Source organism: Sphaerodactylus townsendi, linkage group LG07 (assembly GCF_021028975.2).
Source record: "Sphaerodactylus townsendi isolate TG3544 linkage group LG07, MPM_Stown_v2.3, whole genome shotgun sequence".
Classification (NCBI taxonomy): Eukaryota; Metazoa; Chordata; class Lepidosauria; order Squamata; family Sphaerodactylidae; genus Sphaerodactylus; species Sphaerodactylus townsendi.
In genome coordinates, this window is record NC_059431.1 from 79646098 (window position 1) to 79659255 (window position 13158).

The 13158-nt window shown below is 45.6% G+C and overlaps 1 protein-coding gene across 1 annotated transcript in view; it reads right to left on the minus strand.

The window, feature by feature from the left end:
- GLIS3 (GLIS family zinc finger 3) overlaps nucleotides 1–13158 on the minus strand; it is a 174065-nt gene that overhangs the window by 21863 nt on the left and 139044 nt on the right. Inside the window, exon 8 of the mRNA XM_048504313.1 lies at nucleotides 10549–10690. Within this exon, the coding sequence (XP_048360270.1) occupies nucleotides 10549–10690 (142 nt within the window). The remainder of the gene's footprint in view (nucleotides 1–10548; nucleotides 10691–13158) is intronic.

The window sequence follows — 13158 nt, forward strand, 5'->3', positions numbered from 1 at the left end:
CCGGGTAACATGGGCCACCTGGCCCTCCATCGATACTGAAGAGTCCAGGCGGACCCCCAGGCTGCAGGCCAAAGATACCGGGGCCAACTCAACCCCCTCCAAGACCGGCGGCCGAAATTCCCTTGGTCTCTCCCCCCGGCCCAGCCAAAGGACCTCCGTCTTCGTTGGATTAAGTTTTAACCTGCTCTGCCTCAACCAACCAGCAACCGACTCCAAACAGTGCTGTAGAGCTACAGGGGCAGAGGCCGCCCCCCCTCCATCAACAGAATGAGCTGGGTGTCATCCGCATATTGGTGACAGACCAGCCCAAAACTCCGCACCAGCTGAGCGAGGGGTCGCATGTAGATGTTAAATAAGAGCGGGGAAAGCAAGGCCCCCTGGGGGACCCCACAACTAAGTGGGGCCCTATGGGAGGCCTCATCCCCGCACCATACCTGCTGACCCCGACCCTGGAGAAACGAGGCAATCCACTGAAGGACAGTGCCCCGTACTCCAGAGGTAGCCAGGCGGTGGATCAAAAGGTCGTGATCGACCATATCAAACGCTGCTGTAAGATCTAATAGAATCAGCAGCGCCGATCCGCCTCGGTCTAGCTGCAAGCGGAGTATATCTGTGATGGCGACGAGGACGGTCTCCGTCCCATGTCCAGCACGGAAGCCGGACTGGAAGGGATCGAGTGCCGATGTGTCCTCCAGGAAACCCTGAAGCTGCTCCAACACCACTCTCTCAATTACCTTCCCCAGGAACGAAAGATTCGAAACAGGCGTGTATGGCCAGATCGCCAGGATCTAAGGATGGTCTTTTCAAGAGTGGGCGGACCACTGCCTCCTTCAACCCACCCGGAAACACTCCTTGCTCAAGGGAGCGGTTGACTATATTCAACAGGTGGGGTCGTAACTCCTCCCGGCAGGCTTTTATTAGCCAGGAGGGGCACGGATCCAGAGGACAGGTAGTAGGTCTAACAGCAGCTAGGACCCTGTCAACATCGGACTCGCGGAGCAGGGAAAACCGGTCCAAGCTTGGACCTGAAGACGGCGAAGGAGCCTCGAGTTCCCTTACTGTATCAAATGTGGCTGGAAGGTCCCGGCGGAGTGACATGACTTTGTCTACAAAAAAGCTCTGAAATGCCTCACAGCCAATAGCCAATTGAGAATTTGTGGATCCCTCCACCAAAGAGGTGAGGGACCGAACAGTCCGAAATAATTGTGCCGGGCGAGAGCTAGCAGATGCGAGGGAGGATGAAAAATAAGCACTCTTCGCCCTCCTTATCGCCAACTCATAGGCCTTCATAAACGTCCTATAAGTTGTTCGTGCCACTTCGTCGCGAGACTTCCTCCACGCTCGCTCTAGCCGTCTGAGTTCCCTCTTCATCTGGCGCAGCTCCCCAGTATACCAAGGAGCCTGCCGTGAGCGGGGGCGCAGAGGGCACTTGGGAGCAATTTCCTCGATGGCATCAGAGAGTCTGGAGTTCCAGTCCGCCACCTGCTCATCGAGGGTACCAGAGGGCTCAGGGTCCCGCAGGGCATTCAGGAACCCGATCGGTTCCATAAGTCTCCGCGGGCGGACATAAATAAGTCCGTCGCCTAGACGGGGTAGGCGCGGCCCATCCATCCGGACCTTCAGGGCAAAATGGTCGGACCATGGCACTCTGCTAACAGAGGATACCACCATATCCACTCCCGCCCCAAAGACCAGGTCCAAAGTGTGACCGGCTTCATGGGTGGCGCCGGTGTTTAATAGGGAGAGTCCCAGCGTCGCCATGGATGACACCAGGTCCACTGCCGCTGAACATGAGGCGGCGTCCACATGGACGTTGAAGTCCCCCAAGACAATAAGTCGAGGGAAACGCAACGCCCACTCAGCCACCGCCTCCAGCAGCCGTGGCAGGCCGTCGCCGGGTGCGCTAGGCGACCGGTACACCAAGAAGACGGCCAACCTCTCCCCTGACAACCACTCCAAACCAGCACATTCGAACCCGGGAATTTGAGGGGCAGGGGCTGCCCTGAAGGCGATGGCATCCCGGATGAACATTGCCACACCTCCCCCCCGGCCCTGTGTTCGAGGCTGGTGGACACACGCGAAACCCGGGGGTGAGACTTCGTTTAAGGCGACCGTCTCACCTTCTCGCACCCAGGTCTCGGTGATGCAAGCCAGGTCCACCTGCTGCGCCCCGAGAAAATCTCGGAGCGTCGCGGTCTTATTGTTGATGGACCTGGCATTAATCAACACCAGGCTCGAAGCAGAGTATACCTGAGCCCTTCTGCCCGCATCCCTCGGGATAGGCCGGAGGCCAGAAGGGGGCCGAGCATGAATGCATCTCCTCCCCCTTCTCTCATATGGCCCCCTCCTACCGCCATATCTACCCCGTCCCCATACTACTGGGATCTCCTGGCTCCCGCATACTGCCCCCCCGCTGCCATCCCCTCCCATGATAGAGACTCCAAACTCTTCTTCTCTTCTATTCATTTATTCCACCTTTCTACCTAATGGGAACCCAAAGTAGCTTACATTGGTTTCTTGTCCTTCATTTTATTCCTCACAAAAGCCCTAAGTCGATGTAAGTTAGAATGAGAGTAGACTATTGACCCAAAGTCACCCAGGGAATCTCCATGGCAGAGGGGGGATTCAGACCTTGCTCTCCCAGGTCCTAGTATGACACTCTTACCACTAAACCATACTGACTTTCCAGACAGACAAATTGGACCATGTATCCAACAACTGGTGAACTTAAACTAAATCTTATGGATAGGATGCAGACAATTTTTTCTTGGAAGACACTGGATGTTGGAGGTCCTACAAAATAGTTACAAGCAGCTACATGTAAGATCAGATTTCTGATTCATAAAAAATTACAGGAGTTTATAATACCTGACAATTGTAAACATTTTTCACTATACTAATATTTCTGAAGAATTATACTCATTTGAGAGATTGTACTCATTTCCACATTTTACTGAGATTATTTCACAGGAAGAAAATTGAATTTTCTTAAATGACAGTTGTCAGTGCTAAGGGACAACAATATTCCTTCTTTTCTTTAATTCACCAAGCACAGAATCAACCTCTTATGAATTTACAATGCATGCTCTCAGTACAGTAGGTAATTTCCTGCTTCTTCAATACACATGAGGACTAGAATGTTGTGAAATAATCCATTTGAAAAAAAATAGGCAACCTGAACAAAATAGATGCTCACTGTTCTTGTTGTTTTACCTAAGATAGTTATGCTATGATATTTAAAAAAATAATTTTTGTAAGCTGAAACTCAAATTATACATTTTTTTAAAAAATGACAGTAATTGCAGTAAATATTTAAGACACATTATGCTGTAATTGTTAGTTCTTCATCACCAAGATGCTTACTAACACAAGTACTGTCCATCAGAAACATTGATGCACATAGATCTTGTCTAGATGAGATTTCATATTTATGAATTCCAAAAACACACAAAAAAGAAATTATGTAGATGGACAATTCTGCCTTGCTCACAATTAAGAGATGAAAGCCTACATTTTGAAACAGTTCCCAAATTAAAGCTTTTTAAAAAATCTATTTTTCCTTTTAGCAGAGCAAGTGCTCTATAATTTAAAGAAACCTTTTTTTTTTCAAATGTGGAATTGCCACCTTTCCTCTCACAAATTACCAGAAATGTTGTAATTTATTTCCATGGGTATATTATTCTTAAATCAGTCCTCTGTCAATCTCTTCTAGAGAAAACCACCTCTTCTACCTGCATACAGAATATGCCAAGTATATAATTGTAGTAGGCTTATCACACAGCTGTCGTAAAAAATGGAACTGCCAGAGGTCAAAGACTCCTCCTCAGACTGTAAAACTGTGATGTCGAACCTATGGCACGGGTGCCAGAGGTGGCACTCGGAGCCCTCTCTGTGGGCACGCGCACACAGAGTTCATCATGTGGGGGTGGTGGAAAATCTCCCCCACACACACACACATATCTAGGCTGGCCTGGGCCACTGAGCACGATGTGCGCACACCATGGTGAGCAGGGAGGACTCGGCTGGTGGGCCTGGTGCCTGTGCTCCGGGTGGCAGCTGCCCAAGGGGGGAGGCAGAGGAGGCAGAGATGCTAGAGAGGCACAGAGCGGTGTGCACGGGACTTGCTGGAGGCTACAGCAGGCTGGCCCTGCTTGAGCGGGTGGGGCGGAGGAAGAGGGAGCCAACCGTTTTTTTTCTAAATGAAAACTTCAGCATTCAGGTTAAATTGCTGGGTTGGCACTCTGCGATAAATAAGTGGGGTTTGGGTTGCAATTTGGGCACTCAGTCTCAAAAAGGTTCTCAATCACTGCTGTAAGGGGACCATTTCAGAACAAAGTTTGCTGCTGGTACTCAACAAGGGAGTGTTAAATAAAGGATGAATTTTGAGGATTTCTGGCGTTACCCAGTTGAATCAGCAGGTGACTCAACTGAGCAGATAAATGGAGCTTTAAGTACTCAGGAGGGATTATAGTCACTCAGGACATTTTTTTATTGACCTGTTTTTGGCCCATTAATATGTGGAGGGCATCCTGTGCCACCACTTGCCCCACAGTGTCTTCGCAGTGGGGTTTTACTCATGTTTCCTTGTTTGCATGCAAGGGGGTGCCCCACTGCCTGCTGCGCAGCCTGTGTTGCTTGTCTGGCCCCACTTCTAGGTTGCTCCCCCATCCAGGTCAAGACTGAAGATTGCCATTTTTGGGTTTTTTAGCCCTTTAAATGTAACATTGATATTCCTTATCAATATTCTGATATCTACCATAAGTATGGTAGCAGCCTGTATAATATTGATATTCCTACATTGATATTGTGCAGGCTGCTACCATTGATCCCTGCAAGGAGTGGGGAGAGCGACCCAGAAATAGGGAAACCCCAAAGCAAGAAAAAACATCAGGGCTTCCCTTCTCTTGCTAACTGTGGGGATTCTGGGATCAGTGGCACGGTAAGCGCGCCTGTACAGAAATCTCTGCTGCGAAGGAAACATTCCCTCGCTGACTGACAAAGCAGGACTATATAATTGGCCTTTGAGTTTATTTTTGTTCTGGAGTATTCTTGTAAGAGAATAAGCAGCAAACTATTAAAACAAACTTAAAGTAATGTATGCTAAACTTTTTCGAATTGATCTAAAAGTTTCTAACATTTCCTTTGTCTGATAAAAAAGAGACAATGTTGCAGTTTGTGGTAATGTACACATTTATTTGCATTTAGTCAATTAACTAAACAATTCATAGAATAAAAAGCTGGTGAGTATATATGCTGTTCATCTTTTAAAACTCATTTAGAACATTTATACATTCATTTAATTTTGAAAAATTATGTCCATATGGTCAAGTAACTTAGTAGCTATTCTTGAGAGTATGTGAAGGAAGATTTCTTTATTTAATAATTCACACATTGATTCCGGTGAGGAGAAAACATTTCTACAACCAATAGTACAATCCTAAGCAGCGTTCTACCTTTCAATGGTGTTCAATGGGTGTAACACTGTTTAGAATTGCCCTGTCAAGGACTTACACCACACCACATTCTCATGGAGGTCTGTTCAAAAGTACATTTCATGTTCAGTGGGACATACTCTTAAGTAAATGTTCACAGGATTGTAGCCTTAATGGCAATTCATGTCACTTGCCTGCTATAATTCAAGAATTATTATTTCCAGTGTTGGGAAATAGAAAATAACCATAAAATATATTTAGCCAAAAGAACAAAAATGCCTATATTCCTTTTATCTGAAATCAGAGTGTCCTGACTGATCTGAAGCAGCCAAACCATTTAAGTCAATGGGGCTTCTAAATAAATATGTTTATGATCTACTGGGAAATAAGATTTAAAGTATATTTATATCAAGTGAAATAATGAATGAGCAGCTCTTCTAATTTTATTTTTTACCTGACAGTACAACAACCTACAATCCATTGAGTCTGATAAGTATTATAAATGGCAGGGATCTAATGTAATGACCTTCAGTTTTAGCAAGACTCTTAGATTTTAATCCAGGTCCCACATTTTATTGCTTTGGGGATTTCTCTAGCTCTTAATCACAAAAGCAATAAGAGTTTCCAATATGTTCATCTGCTGCACTTAATCAATTGTTCCAGCTGCCAATCACTAGAAATATCTGAAGGCAAAGTTAAATGATATCAGCCAGACAACAAAACAGCTGTGACCCCTTGGGAACACCAAAAAGCTGACATAGTGAACTTCACCCTTTTCTTGGGCATCTCTGACATGTTGTATATTATATCACAGCAAGTCTGCTGTGATTGCAATGCACGCTGGTGGCACAGAGGAATTTTATGTTGGTGCTTTTCTCTCTCAGCTGTTAACTTTGGAAATTGTTTTGAGAGCCATAGCCCAGATGCTTCACATACATCATAAAAGCTATCTCACTAGAACAACAGGGGAGAAACACAGAGCCCTCAGTAATTGCATAATAATGTTCTCATGTATCAGCAGCTTCATTATAATGAAAGTGCTTAGGATACAATGTGCATCCCTCATTTTGTTCTAGCTATCAAGTCTAATTTCTGATGTCTGTAGGGAAAAGGGGGGAAATTTGATGTGTATTAGTTCATCTGTCACTTGATACTGAACTGTTCCTTATCATTACTATCTGTGATCAGTTCTAAAGGAGATTTGGGCACCTTCAATTTAATGTTTAAGTAGACATTCACCTAAAGCCAGAAGATAGGGTATTCATCAAGAGAGCAGGTTTTCAAGGAAAATAGAGGACAAAATCTAAAGAGTGATGTTGTGATTAGTTCCACACATGCTATAAGATTACAACCTTTTTTCATTAATAGAACTTGTAATTGGGGAATTTTCAAGATCTGCCTTCATGCAGCAAGTTGATTTGAAAAGGATATGAAAATGTCAGTGGAGTACCAGGCCTAAATGGCAGCAGAGGGCTTGGCCGCCTCCCCGCACCCCCACCTCCTGCGCCCCCCACCTGCCCAGTTCCCTGTGCCCCACTTATGGGAGCCAGCAGGGAGGCCAGGGGAGAGCGGGACTCAGGGGGAGGACAAAAGCTGGCCTGCAAGGAGGCCGGAAGGGTGACGCACTGCTGCCTGCCATGGAGCCCTGCCCCCCTGCAGGCTGGCTCCTGCTTTTCTCCCTGCAGGGCCTGGGGAGGGTAGAAGAAGGCCTGCAGGGAGCCTGGAAGGGTGGAGTGCAGCCACCCACCATGGAGCCCCATCCTCCTGTGTCCCTGCAGGCTGGCTCCTGCTTTCCCCAGGGCCTGGGGAGGGCAGAAGTTGGCTTACAGAAAGGCCAGGAGGGGACGGAGTGCTGCGACACGCAGCTCAGGTACACACCCTTTTGTCATGTGGGTGGGGGTGCCTGGCGCCCCCCCCATGATGAAATGGCATGCGCCCGGGGATGTGGGATACTCCATGTTCCCATTAGTGGTACACCATTGGAAAATGTGAAAGGGATCTGGGAGTCTTAGTAGACCACAAACTGAACATGAGTTAGCAGTGTGATATGGCAGCCAAGAAAGCCAATACAATTCTGGGATGCATCAATAAGAGTATAGTGTCAAGGGAAGTAAATGTACCATTCTACTCTTCATTGGCCAGACCTCACCTAGATACTGTGTTCAGTTATAAACACCATAATTTAATAAGGATATTGTGCTGAGGAGGGCAACCAAAATGGTAAAAGGTCTGGAATCCATGCCCTACGAAGAGAGACTTAGGGAGCTGGGGATGTTCAGTCTGGAGAAGCAAAGGTTAAGGGGGGACATGATAGCTATATTTAAATATTTGAAGAGATGTATGTCGAAGGGGGATCAAGCTTGTTTTCTGCTGCCTCAGAGACTAGGATACGGAGTAATAGATTCAAGATACAGGAAAGGAGATTCCACCTTAGGAACATTAAAAATAACTTTCTGATTGTAGGGCTGTTCGACCAGTTATGGTGAGGGTTAGGGTTAATGCCCTGGGGTCAGGGGTTAGGGGTTACCTTCTTTGCCACCTTGCTTCCCCGTGCTCCATTTCTTTTTTCCCTCCTTTCATAACTATCAGTGATGTGTTGGTGCTCTTCTAAGACTGCAGGTAAGTAAGTAAGGGCAGGGTCTGTGACCCTCCTAATAACCCCAGTGACTCTTGGTGTTTGAACTCCTAACCCTCTGGTGGAGAGTGGTAGAGTCTCCGTCTTTGGAGGTTTTTAAACAGAGGCTGGATGCGGGGAGTGCTTTGATTGTGTGTGCCTGCATGGCAGGGGGTTGGACTTGATGGCGCTTGTGGTCTCTTCCAACTCTATGATTCTGATTTTGAATGAAAAATTCTCAAGTCTCATTACATATGTATGTGCTGTCAAGTCACAATTGACTTATTGCATCCCCACAAGGAGCTTTCAAGGCAAGTGAGAAGCAGAGATGGTTTGCACAAGTCTGACTGCATCACTGGAAAACTTTCCCTCTCTATATGGATTTTCAGAATATTTGTGTGCCTCCCATTATTGTGAAAGTTTGTAATTGAATACTAATATATGAAAACATGAACCAAAAAAAGCTGTAGCATAAATAGCCTGAGAATTCCCTAGTTCCATAAACATTCCATACTAGATTTCTTAACAAAAAGAAACAAAAACCTGCAAAATTATGCAGCAGTTCTAGCCAACATAGTTTTTGAGAAATGTGCATCAAAAATATCTGTGCCACTTGCATCAGATTGACTCAAAATTCCTGTATTTTCATCCTTGGGGGAAGTATCTTAACTTCAGGGCTATCAAGGCTAACTGGGCATTGGCATAGAGGGGGGGGGGCGTCAGGAGATGGGAGGCTCAATTGCCAGCAAGAGATGACTCAGTCTGCACTGCACATTCTCCCTTCCCCCAGTTTGGCAGCTGCTAGGAGGTGAGGGAGATTCAGTTTGTAGCATGCATGCCTCCCCCCCATTCTGATTAGGTTGTTCCTAGGAGATGGGGGGCAGGGCTCAATTGCACAGCAGAGATGACTTGTTCTGTTGCACACATGCCCTGTTCCTTTGATTAGGCTGCTGGGAGTGGGGAGGAGAAGAAGACCCCAGGCCACAGAAGGGAGTTGTAACCCTTGCTAAAGCAGAGGTTTTGACTGTTAGTTGGGCAAGACTATGGTGAGCAAAGCGGAGGAGAAAAGCGGAAGGTTTCTGCGAAGATGTCAAGTTCTATGCAATGGGAGGCATAGACCACCAGGTAACCTTTCTTGGCCTTGCTAATCTCCCTACTTCACCTAGCTCTGAGTCAAATAGAGTGGAGGGGAGGAGGATGGGCTCTTCTTCCCCCTCTCCCTTTAAAGGAGAAGCTGTTTTATGCTTGGCTTTCCCAAAATCCACGAGTAGACCAGCCCCCTTATCTGAAGCGTTTGGTCTTCCTCAAAGAGTTTGATTTTATACCTTGAGAAAGTGGGGTGGGAGATAAGAACAGAAGGCCTAGTCATGTGCCTTCTAGGCCATCAAGTTGTTTCTGACATTAATTATTGACCTGCAAAACATTCTCTTATTAACAGCCTGATGTTGGGTTGCAAAGTTTAAAAACAGTCTAGTCAAGAGTAAGTTTTTTTAAAAGGTACACAATAGAAAAGCACACAACAATTCCAAACAGTAAATTCCAAGCGGGCACAAATGTTGCTAAAAGCACAAGTTGACAAAGTTCAAACAGCAGCCTTACATTTTCAACAGTAACCATTTATAAGCATTTAGGAGGCACCCCAAAGGCATGAAACGACCATTTTCATTTGGGCCCATACATTTATGGACAACCAATATAGACGAAGCAGAATAAAAGTAATACACTCCTAGAATTTTACCCCTACCAAAACTTTGTGATCTGCATTTCCAATCAGCTGCAGTTTCTGAACACCTATCAGAGGTATCCACATGTAGAGCATCGGATATCACCAAGAAATGAGTAACTATGGACAGATTTCCTAGGAAAGGATACATCTACAAACTGAAACTGGCTACAAGAACTCTGGGATTTGCCAGCTGGCAATCCAGGAACAGTAGGAAATCTAGGATCCAACCTGCATTTTCAAAAGTGAGACCCTATCCACAATAAAGGGACAATATTTGCCTCCAGGTCAGTCATATTTTCAACTAAAAATAACTTCATCTTGTCTGAATTAAGTTCCAGTTTGTTACATTAAAATTGGTATCTCTAGGAAAGAGTGATTAAGCAAATAAAATTTATTCTGGAATAGAAAATGGTCAGTATTTTTGTCAACCAAAATATTTCAAATATGTAAAGTCTAACAAATTAATCATATTAAATTGTCTTCTAGTATTTTTTGATTTAGAATATTTTTAGGAACAGCATATATTGACCCAACACCAAATATACAAGAAACTTCCCAGTACAAAATGAAAATCTCTGCCTTACTGTTATGGACTGGAAAGAAAGAGTGGTAAAATCCAGTCAAAATGAAGCTATGTGAAGTCCCTTTGCTTTATATGGGAAAACTGAATATCCCTGTGAAATCAATGGGTATTCAAAATGCATTCTTCTGCTTCTATGGGTCATTAATGATTTAGAGAATGATGTGCTAAGTCAAAGCATATCTTCCTCCTATACCTGTATAAATGTCATGAGTAGGTCCTGGCGATGGTCTGATGGTGCTATCTGAAGTGTCATGTGGAGATGGGGATGGCTGGAGAGGATGGATAGTGAGACAGTCATTGAGGATGTCTTGGTCAAGCTCTGTACTCGAGCGCAACTGAAACACAAGCGCACACACAAAAAAAGAAAATCATAATTGTGAAGAAAGGACTCAGCATAAGCTTAATGGGTGACAGTAGGAAATTTCGTGAAAGACAGTCAGGTATTTAAGAGAAGACCAAATAAATATTCTCAACATAATCTACATAATAGGAGAATTTGTATAGAACACACTGTAAAGGACAGATTGAGTTACAGTGACCCTCAAAATCAATCATGATTTATTGGAAAGTGTAGGATATACAACTGGTGAATCTCAAGTTTTGTCATAGTACATCTCAATCATGGTACCAGAGTGATTTATCCTTGTGGTGGTGGTGACTGATACATCTCATTTAAAGCTCTAACAGGAAAAAGAGGGCTTTAAGTATTTTAAATAACTGTACAAATATAAATCATGAATAAAGGCACATGAATGCAGCAATCTGCAACATGTCTGGCTCAATAATTTTATCTCTGAATCTGAGTGTGGGAATGGATGCTTGGTGAGAAAATACTCCCCATGGTATATTCCTTCCCATTGATGTAGGCAGTTCCCTATGTCTGCCAAAAACAGAGCTATCCACATTAAGACACTATAAAACACATGGAATGTGTAAGGATGAGTGACCTTATGACCTATAAAATACTCTGTGTCAACTTAACCTAAGAGAGCATACACATAAGGACTAAAAACAGCCTGGATCTCATAACTGCTAGCTCAGATAACACTAGAAATATCAATGTTTCAAAGTAGTTTCAAAGTCCTGTGCTAGTTATTTTATTTATTTATTTATTTATTTCTTAAATTTATATATCGCCCGATCCCCGAAGGGCTCCGGGCGGTGAACAACATTATTTGAACATCAACAGGAGCGGTCATACAAATATAAATACATAAGCTCCATCCCATAAAATAGCTTAAAACTCATAAAAACAGCAAATAACCATAATACATAATAACAACAAGAGGTGTCCAACCCCAATTTAAAACCTTCCCTCTCATGAGGGGCTGATTGGGAGCCCCTCAGTATGAGGGGACCCTGATGTAACTGTCCCAGGCACAGAGCAGTGAGGGGGCACCATTCAGCAGCTGGACACTCCAAAGGCCCGGTGGAACAACACAGTCTTGCAGGCCCTGTGGAGACTTCACCCAGGTCCCTTGCAGGGCCCGGACAGCTGGAAGTGAAGGGGTAGTTCCACCAGGCCGAGGAGCCAGTGCCGCAAAACGTCCTGGCCCGCGTGGAGGCCAGCCACATCATAGAGGCCGGGGATCACCAGTAGGTTGGCCTCTGCAGAACACAGGGGCCGAATTGGGACATATGGGGTGATGCGGTCCCGAAGGTATCGAGGGTCCCAGGCCGCGCAAAAGCCTTGAAGGTCAAAACCCACACCTTGAAGATGATTCGGAATTCAACCGGAAGCCGTAATGCAGCTGCCGCGAACACAGGCTGGATGTGTTCTCTGAAGAGCGCCACCTGTGAGCAGGCGTGCTGCTGCATGTTGGACCAGTTTTAACTTCCGGATCAAACGCCAAGGGAAGGCCAGTACAAGTGAGTTACAATAGTCCAGCCTGGAGGTGACCGTTGCATGGATCACAGTGGCCAGATCCGCCTGGGAGAGGAAGGGAGCCAACCGCCGGGCCTGGCGAAGATGGAAAAATGCAGTCCGGGTTGTATGGGCCACCTGGGTCTCCATTGAGAGAGACGAATCCAGGTGGACCCCCAGACTGCGAACGGAGGTCGGCGCCAATGAGACCCCCTCCCACACCGGCGGCTGGAAATCCCCGACCTCACCCCTGCGGTCTAGCCAGAGGATCTCCGTCTTCGATGGATTCAGTCACAGCCTGCTCTGCTGCAACCAACCAGCTACCGCCTCCAAACAATGCTGGAGAGCCGCAGGGGCGGCAATTCACTTATGCAAAGCATTTTCCCTTATACTTCTGGTTTGGCATTGCCATCACTGCTGGAAAAGGCATGTGACAGCACCCTATGAATTGATAAACAGCAGAGGCACTTTGAAGATGAATGAAACAAGGAACTTATAACAAAAGATTTCTAGAAACAACAATTGTTGTATTTTTATTAGAACCAACCAATATATTAAAAAGCTGTAAGGAAGTTTTCGATTACTCCAGAACTCTTTGTCAAGGCCCTTTGAAGGATCTTGAAGGTTTCCCTTTGAAGAATCTTAAAATGAATACAGAATGAATTGGAAGTTTAAGTGACTAACAGCCCAATCCGGAGGAGTGGGGTGCAAACTCACTTTTGAAACCAGCATAGCCTTGTGCCGACATGGATGCGCACTTCACTGGCACAACTGACAATTGCACCAGCGGAAGTGGCAGATATTCAGGCAGCCAGAAGCCACACACCTCCACAGCATTCAACTCTGGAAGTGGCCACCATTTCCCAGCCCCACCAGCACAGGGCAATATTCTAGAGTGGCTAGGGGTGTTCTGGGGTCATTTCCGGGGGTGGAGCAGAC